Genomic DNA, 9,213 nt, shown 5'->3' on the forward strand with positions numbered 1-9,213 from the left:
TTATAAGTTGATCACATGGATATCTGTGACTTCTGTGTGAGTGGTGCTTCATACGTACATCACAACACTGTAGACTATAGACCTTTTTAACCTGTGCAATTTTGCCCCGAATTGTACTAATGTGATCGCACATTAAGAGTGAACATCCAGCATGTGGATTGTTCATCACCACGTTTCCACATTGTTCTCCTTCTGTTTGTCAAATATAATGGTGCTCCTTGCTTTGTAGACTCATCATCTAAATCTCTTAGTCTACATATTCTTCTCCTGTGGGTATTTCAGGTGGTTGAAGAAGGAGAGGGAGAAGCAGTAGAAGCGGAGAAAGTTGAGGAAGAAGCAGTCCCTGAACCTGAAAAAGCAGAGTAAGTAATGGGAATCAATTACTTTCATTGGTGAATGTCGTGAAGTCATATTCATTACAATATAAACATTGTGCTGTTGTTGCTTTGACTTATCCTTCTGTCCATCAAAGTGCTGAAAATGGAGAAAAGTCAGAGAAGGAGGCAGAACCTGAGCCAGAGGAAAAACTAGATGAAGAGCAAGAGGAGAAAAAAACAAAGGCTAAAGCAAAGAAAGGCAAGAAGCAAGAAGAAGAGGGCTTTGAACTCTGGAATGAACTTGAAGTCCAAAGAAACAAGTTCATGGTAATTACAGTTATTTTTCTATATACATCTTTCACAGTCATGTAGAATGAATGTATATTGATTCATGTTTAATTCAATTATATTATGTTACATTATATTATTAATTTTTTCATTCATTACTTTTGATTCTGACTGCATCTAATAGGTAAATCACTTTCTCTTCTAGAATTATCTGTCTCGCAATTTCTACAACCTACGCTTCCTGGCTCTCTTCATCGCCTTTGCACTCAACTTCATTCTGCTCTTCTACAAGGTGATAATATGTGATAATAAAACAGGGCTTTTCAAACTGAAGTCTTGGGAGCCCCACTGGGCCACAAGGGTGATCTGTGAATATTTTTTATTTATTTATTTATTTAGCATTTTTAGTTAACATGCTGTTTTTTCACATTCACTAGATTTATTATGCATTCTAAAGACTGGTCAACAAGGGGTTTAATCACAATTTATCAGCATAAAAATAATAAATAAATTGAACCCCTGCAATAAAATACTTTACAGCCATGTGATTCGCTGTAATGTGTTTCAAGAACAAATTTGCCTGAAGCTAGCTATTCCTCCCTAGGTATCTGACAGCCCACCTGGAGAAGAGGAGGAGTTTGAGGGTTCGGCTATGTTTGAGGGTTCTGGTGTATTTGAGGGCTCTGCTGTGTTTGAAGGCTCTGGTGTGTTTGAGGGCTCCGGGATCTTTGAGGGCTCTGCTGGAGAAGATGAAGGTTCTGGAATGGAGGAGAATGGAGAGGAAGATGAGGAAGAAGGGTTTGTCCACTACTTCCTGGAGGAGAGCACTGGATATATGCAGCCTGCTTTGTCCTTCTTCTCTATCTTACACACCGTCATTTCCTTCCTATGTATCATTGGCTACAACTGTCTGAAGGTCAGGAGTTCACTGGATTCTGTTATCATTTACTAACTCTCATGTAATTTCAAACCTGTATGACTTACTTTCTTCTGTGAAACGTGAAGAAATATTTAGTAGAGCGTCAATGCTGCTCTTTTCCAAACAATGACAGCATTAAATGACCACTGAAAGGACCAAAAAGTACCACGTAGTGTCATAAATGTGGTCCATACAACTTGTACACTATACTCTTATATTCTTCTGAAGCCTTCAGTCATGCATTGAGTAAATTATGACAGAAATGTCATTTTGGAGTGAAATATTTATTTTCCTTTGGTTAAGCTAGTGTGAGCTGCTAACGTTTTCGCATATGTCTAGGTTCCTTTGGTCATCTTTAAGAGAGAGAAGGAACTGGCCCGTAAACTGGAGTTTGACGGTCTGTACGTAACTGAACAACCAGAAGATGACGACATCAAGGGCCAGTGGGACAGACTTGTCCTCAATACACCGTAATACTACTACATTATTATTATTTATAAATTTATAAGCAAGTGAAGACTGTGCGATCTGTAATTTCCTTTTATTCTCCACTCAGGTCTTTCCCGAACAACTACTGGGACAAATTTGTGAAGAGAAAGGTCAGGAGCGTACTACACTTGTGTGTGTAGATGTATTGAGAGATGTCAGTGACTGAAGGTGTGTCTGTGTTGTAGGTGCTAGAGAAGTATGGCGATATCTACGGTAGAGAAAGAATCGCTGAGCTGCTCGGCATGGATCTAGCATCCCTTGATGTCAGTGCTATGACACACGAGAAGAAGCCTCAGATTGATCCCTCAATGTTCACATGGTACAGAAAGATGCAAAACACACTCATAAGTGTCACCAAAATGTCAACAGCCAATACAAGTAACAGAAATTATTCAATACCACAAAAACATATATGCCATTAGGTAGGGATGGGAACTGCTCTAACAAATCCAACTGTTCCATTGATGACTTTTGAAGTGGGAATATTTGGAAAGTGAAATTTAGTTGCCAAATGATGAAGAAAGAAAGATGTAACCTAAATGTATGATTCACTATAGTTACAGTTCACAACAGCTCATTAAAAAAAATAGTTTGGGAACTGTACTACTCTGAATTGAACAACTCTGGTCAAGCTCATTTTTTGGATTCTCTAAAATGAACCTATTCATAAGAACCATTTGTGTGAGATTCAGACACCACTGCTCTTAAACATGATGTAACAACAGGATGGAGATTCTGTTTCTCGTTATAAAGTTTAATGAATCCACAGGTTGACGTCTATTGACATCAAATACCAAATCTGGAAATTTGGAGTGGTGTTCACTGATAATGTGAGTTTCAGTAAAGACAACACTTTTTCCTTAGTTGTTTTGGTTAGATATTTATAGCACTGATCATTCATTTGGATTCTGTTTTGCTCTTAGACGTTCCTGTATCTGGTTTGGTATATGGTCATGTCACTGCTTGGCCACTACAACAACTTTTTCTTCGCCTGTCATCTGCTGGACATCGCTATGGGCGTCAAAACCCTGCGCACCATCCTGTCCTCTGTAACTCACAATGGCAAACAGGTACAGCTCTCAGATAACGTCATATTTCACTGAGATTTTATAGAAGTCTCTTCCAGATGTAAATGTTAATCTGGTGACTGTGGTTTAGCTGGTGATGACGGTGGGTCTGCTGGCTGTGGTGGTCTACCTCTACACCGTGGTGGCCTTCAATTTCTTCCGAAAGTTCTACAACATGAGTGAGGATGAAGACGAACCGGATATGAAGTGTGACGACATGATGACCGTAAGTCTTTCTCCACACATATCTATATTTGGTTCAATTACACTTTCTCATTTCATGCCTCACTGTAATCATGTCTTCTCTCTCAGTGTTATCTGTTCCACATGTACGTGGGTGTGCGAGCTGGTGGTGGTATAGGAGATGAGATCGAGGATCCAGCCGGAGACGAGTATGAACTTTATCGTGTGGTCTTTGACATCACCTTCTTCTTTTTTGTCATTGTCATCCTGCTGGCCATCATTCAAGGTGAGGAACATTTTTAGAGAAATTTAGACACTGTGGACTATTTACTACTTGGTAAATTTAATGTTTAAAAAATTTGGCCATGATATTATGAAATGATGTTTGTGTTTTATGCAGGTCTGATCATTGATGCCTTTGGTGAGCTGAGAGATCAGCAGGAGCAGGTCCGAGAGGACATGGAGGTACAATTTTCTAATTATTAGTATTTTAATACATAAAGGAATAGTTTACCTGCAATTGACAATTTGCTGAAAATTCAGGCCATTCAAGATGTAGATGAGTTTGTTTTTTTATTAGAATAGTTTTGGAGAAATTTAGCATTTAGCACTTGTAAATAATGGATCCTCTGCAGTGAATTGGTGCCATCAGAATGAGAGTTTAAAAAGGTGATAAAAACATCACAATAATCCGCAAGTAATCCACATGACTCCAGTGCATCAATTAATGTGTTGTGAAGTAAAAAGCTGTGTGTTTGTAAGAAACAAATCCATCGTTAAGGTATTTAACTTTGAACTGTCGCTTCTGGCCAAAATATGATTCCATAATAACACTGTTCCTTTAATACTTAACTGAAGTATGCAAAATGTACATGTGAGTCTGTTGCACTGGCATTTGCAAACCTCAGTGTAGAAACAAAACAAACAATGATTGGTGGATTATGTGTAGATCAGTAAGTTGTTGCTAAATGGGCATTTTGTTACGGTGGCCCAGTAGTGCACAATACAACAAAATCTCCACAACACAACGAAATTAGCACAAAACAACGGAAAAAAGACACATCACAATGGAAAAAGCCGCAAAACAACAAAAACAAGCTGCAACACAAAAAAATTAGAACAACACAACATAAACAAGCCACAACACAACGAAATTAGCACAACACAACAGAAACAAGCCACAACACAACGAAATTAGCACAACACAACAAAATTAGCACAACACAACAGAAACAAGCCACAACACAATGAAATTAGCACAACACAACAAAATTAGCACAACACAATGAAATTAGCACAACACAACATAAACAAGCCACAACACAACGAAATTAGCACAACACAACGAAATTAGCACAACACAACATAAACAAGCCACAACACAACGAAATTAGCACAACACAACGGAAACAAACCACAACACAACGAAATTAGCACAACACAACGGAAACAAGCCACAGCACAACGAAATTAGCACAACACAATGAAATTAGCACAACACAACGAAATTAGCACAACACAACAGAAACAAGCCACAACACAACGAAATTAGCACAACACAACGGAAACAAGCCACAACACAACGAAATTAGCACAACACAACGGAAACAAGCCATAGCACAATAAAATTAGCACAACACAACGGAAACAAGCCACAACACAATGAAATTAGCACAACACAACGAAATTAGCACAACACAATGAAATTAGCACAACACAACAGAAACAAGCCACAACACAACGAAATTAGCACAACACAACAGAAACAAGCCACAACACAATGAAATTAGCACAACACAACGGAAACAAGCCACAACACAACGAAATTAGCACAACGCAACGGAAACAAGCCACAACACAATGAAATTAGCACAACACAACGGAAACAAGCCACAACACAACGAATTAGCACAACACAACGAAATTAGCACAACACAACGGAAACAAACCACAACACAACGAAATTAGCACAACACAACGGAAACAAGCCATAGCACAATAAAATTAGCACAACACAACGGAAACAAGCCACAGCACAACGAAATTAGCACAACACAATGAAATTAGCACAACACAACGAAATTAGCACAACACAATGAAATTAGCACAACACAACGAAATTAGCACAACACAATGAAATTAGCACAACACAACAGAAACAAGCCACAACACAACGAAATTAGCACAACACAACGGAAACAAGCCACAACACAATGAAATTAGCACAACACAACGGAAACAAGCCACAACACAACGAAATTAGCACAACGCAACGGAAACAAGCCACAACACAATGAAATTAGCACAACACAACGGAAACAAGCCACAACACAACGAAATTAGCACAACGCAACGGAAACAAGCCACAACACAATGAAATTAGCACAACACAACGAAATTAGCACAACACAAGGAAATTAGCACAACACAACATAAACAAGCCACAACACAACGAAATTAGCACAACACAACGGAAACAAACCACAACACAACGAAATTAGCACAACACAACGGAAACAAGCCATAGCACAATAAAATTAGCACAACACAATGGAAACAAGCCACAACACAACAAAATTAGCACAACACAACGGAAACAAGCCACAGCACAACGAAATTAGCACAACAGAATGAAATTATCACAACACAACAGAAACAAGCAACAACACAACGAAATTAGCACAACGCAACGAAAACAAGCCACAACACAACGAAATTAGCACAACATAACAAAATTAGCACAACACAACAGAAACAAGCCACATCACAATAAAATTACCACAACCCAACGAAATTAGACCTTTGCTTTGTGTTGTGGAGATTTTGTTGTGTTGTGCACAACTGGGCCACCGTACTTTGTGACCAGAATAATCTGCAATTAATCAGCTCATTATCATGTGACTTCACTGTCATTCATAAATTTTCTCTTGTGGCCTCATGGGGTAGTAAAGTGTCCACTGGATACACAGAATCTCTGCGAAAGTAGGTCATCTTCGCCTATTGTTTTATGAATACTACAAATTCGGACATACTATTCATTTCGCATACTGTTTTTCGGCTACGATATAGTAAGGAAGTAGGCATGTTCTGGTGCAAGGATTAACATGAACTAGCTTTCTCAGCGAGATTCTGTTCAAACTGTTGCTTTGCCATGACAGTGGTTGACGTTAAAGGAGAAAACTGACTGTAGAAGATGTTTTTGCTAATGTGTGCAATAGCCTCCCTTGTGGCAACTACTGAGAATGAAATATGTACTTGTCTTGCATTATGAATTGTGTTTTTAAAATTAAGATCTTTTTGTTTTGTTTTGTTTTTTCAAAGACTAAGTGTTTCATTTGTGGAATTGGAAGCGACTACTTTGACTCGACTCCGCATGGCTTCGAGACGCATACGATGGAGGAGCACAATTTAGCCAACTACATGTAAGTGTTTTGTTTATTCAGAAACAACGAGAGCTAATATTTGGTTACTTATTTTGAAACCATGTTTTTTTTTTGTTTTGTTTTTTTTCTGCCATGTAGGTTCTTCCTGATGTATTTAATCAATAAAGATGAAACGGAGCACACAGGACAGGTCAGTGTTGTTTTATTCTTATCACTGTCCAAAAATGTCTTTCTGAAACAAACAAATAAAAAACTTTGCATCTAAAAGGGTAGATTATTATAAATATATATACACTACCATTCAAAAGTTTGGGTTGATAAGATTTTTTATGCTTACCACGGCTGCATTTAAAATGCAGTAATATTGTGAAGTATTGCATTTCCATTGTAATATTTTTTTTAAATGCAATTTATTCATGTGATGGTAAAGCTAAATTTTCACACAATCCTTCAGAAATATGCTCATTTGATGCTCAAGAAATGTTACTTATTATTATCAGTGTTGAAAACAATTGTGCTTCTTCGTGTTTTTGTTGAAACCATGATTTGGTTTGATTAACAGGAAGTTTAAAAGAACAGCATTTTTCTTTATCTCATAATGCCAATTATATATTAACATTATAAATTACTTTACTTTCTTTCTACTTACTTTCAGTTTAATGTGCCCTTTCTATTAATTTCTTCAAAATTTTACTGACCCTAAAATTTGAACAGCAGTGTGTATATATTAAAAATTTAAATACAAATTTTCTCTATATTTTGCTGAATTGTATTGTAACGCAGTGTATTCATTTGATTTCTGTCTCTTTCTAGGAGTCCTATGTATGGAAAATGTACCAGGAGCGATGCTGGGACTTCTTCCCAGCTGGTGACTGTTTCAGGAAGCAGTATGAAGATCAACTTGGCTAATTCTACAGCCTTGAAAGTGTGTGTTTGTGTACAAGTATAATTTCAGGAATGAGGGTCAAAGAGGGAATTGTGAAAAATAGCCAAAAGAAGGGAACAAGAGATAAATGACCGACTGTAGCCTTGATTTGACTCTCACAACCCTCATCTTCAGCCAACACATCACACAGACCACACAAACTCACTCATAATACTTAAAACCTTTGATTTCCCTGTGTTTGACTAAACGAGAGAGAAAAAGAACTAAGACTGAGCATCAAAAGAAAGTTTTTTTTAAACTGTATATACACACTACATGGCCTTTACCTATCCACTAAGGACTTTTTAAATCACATCAAGCCAAAATGAACAAACACCCCAAAACAAAGCCTTCCTTTCCTCTCTGTTTTGTCTGTCACTATCAATCTAAAAAAATCTCAGTGCCTAATGTTGAATCTTAACAGTACAGTGAGGATTTAAGTATGATTTTATTGATAGTCTGTAGCGATCGATCTTTTTATGTGTAGAGTAGCTGTCTAGATCTTTTAATTTTAGCGTATATAAATAAAGCTTTGTTTATGTTTATTTATTCACGTATACCACAGAAATATAGCCATATGAGTGGTAGCATCCTGCTCTGTGACTTGTATATAGAGCATTTTGACAAATATCAAGCCAGGCTTTTTCCCTGGCGCATCGAGCGAATGTGAGAATGCGTGCAACAAAACATCTTAATACCATTTTATTCTCGGGAGGAAAGTAGTACAACCCCAATATTTCTCTCCCGCCTCTGTTTCAAGTTTCAGAGAATTACAAATGGTCTCACGAGAAGTTTTAACTTTGTAAAAATGTGAAACCACCTGTTTTGCACTCTAGAGTCTTATAATGGGACGCTGTATCCATGTCAAGCACACACTTCCATGGAGTCCTGCTACACAATGCTGTATTACAAATATAAAGAGTTGGAGAGAGTTTGTGGGTCATTCGTTTCATTAAAAACCTCCTCTCTAAATTTACAAGGCGATGTCCTTTTACTCTGATTATGGGACAGAAGTACTATCATGACTATATGCACAGTATTATTTAGGTTGCTATACTGTCATTTAAGACTTTGACGTGAACTATGCTGTGTCATTCAGATAGCAAGACTGCAACTTACTTTATTCACTTAAACACATAGATGATATATTTTTGTTGGAGCTCTAAATAATTAAGACACTCTGAACTCATTATGTCACAAGTGAGTATTTATTATGTACCTTTTTGGGGGTATAGGTCAGAATTTAGTAGAAAAGTGGAAAAGGAATGTGAGCTAGATTAAGTTAACATAGAGGTAACAAAGATGATGTGTTTTTGCCATTTAGATTTTTATTCTTCTTTTTGGCGAAATCTCATACTTTATTTTTGTCGAATATAGGTGATGTATGTAGTTGTAGGTCTCTGATATTTGTGCATCAGACGTCTCCAAGCGACTGAAACAAACTCACATGTGCATGTTCCACTTTGTGCGTTCTGCTGACATGTTGTGACAGCACATTAAGAGCGTGTGTTGAGGTCTTTTGGTGTGTTTTGCTCTGAGAGCTCACAGAGGGAAGAAATCAACTGTCTTCTCTGGATCTGACTGTGTATCAGGCTGAATCCTGTGTTTCAATGCACATTAAACAGATTCCAATATTTTAAGA

At 37.4% G+C, this 9,213-nt stretch overlaps 1 protein-coding gene across 1 annotated transcript in view; it reads left to right on the forward strand.

Moving 5' to 3' along the window:
* The window catches only part of ryr1b (ryanodine receptor 1b (skeletal)), a 110,175-nt gene extending 101,380 nt beyond the window's left edge, over positions 1-8,795 (forward strand). Inside the window, 15 exon segments of the mRNA XM_058750549.1 lie at positions 283-362; positions 473-644; positions 811-897; positions 1,210-1,521; positions 1,864-1,994; positions 2,081-2,123; positions 2,199-2,332; positions 2,783-2,843; positions 2,937-3,083; positions 3,172-3,306; positions 3,393-3,549; positions 3,664-3,728; positions 6,585-6,685; positions 6,785-6,836; positions 7,460-8,795. Of these exon segments, the coding sequence (XP_058606532.1) occupies positions 283-362; positions 473-644; positions 811-897; positions 1,210-1,521; positions 1,864-1,994; positions 2,081-2,123; positions 2,199-2,332; positions 2,783-2,843; positions 2,937-3,083; positions 3,172-3,306; positions 3,393-3,549; positions 3,664-3,728; positions 6,585-6,685; positions 6,785-6,836; positions 7,460-7,555 (1,773 nt within the window). The 3' untranslated portion in view covers positions 7,556-8,795.
* The last annotated feature ends 418 nt before the right edge of the window (positions 8,796-9,213 follow it).

This window comes from Onychostoma macrolepis, chromosome 18, assembly GCF_012432095.1.
Source record: "Onychostoma macrolepis isolate SWU-2019 chromosome 18, ASM1243209v1, whole genome shotgun sequence".
Taxonomy (NCBI): domain Eukaryota; kingdom Metazoa; phylum Chordata; class Actinopteri; order Cypriniformes; family Cyprinidae; genus Onychostoma; species Onychostoma macrolepis.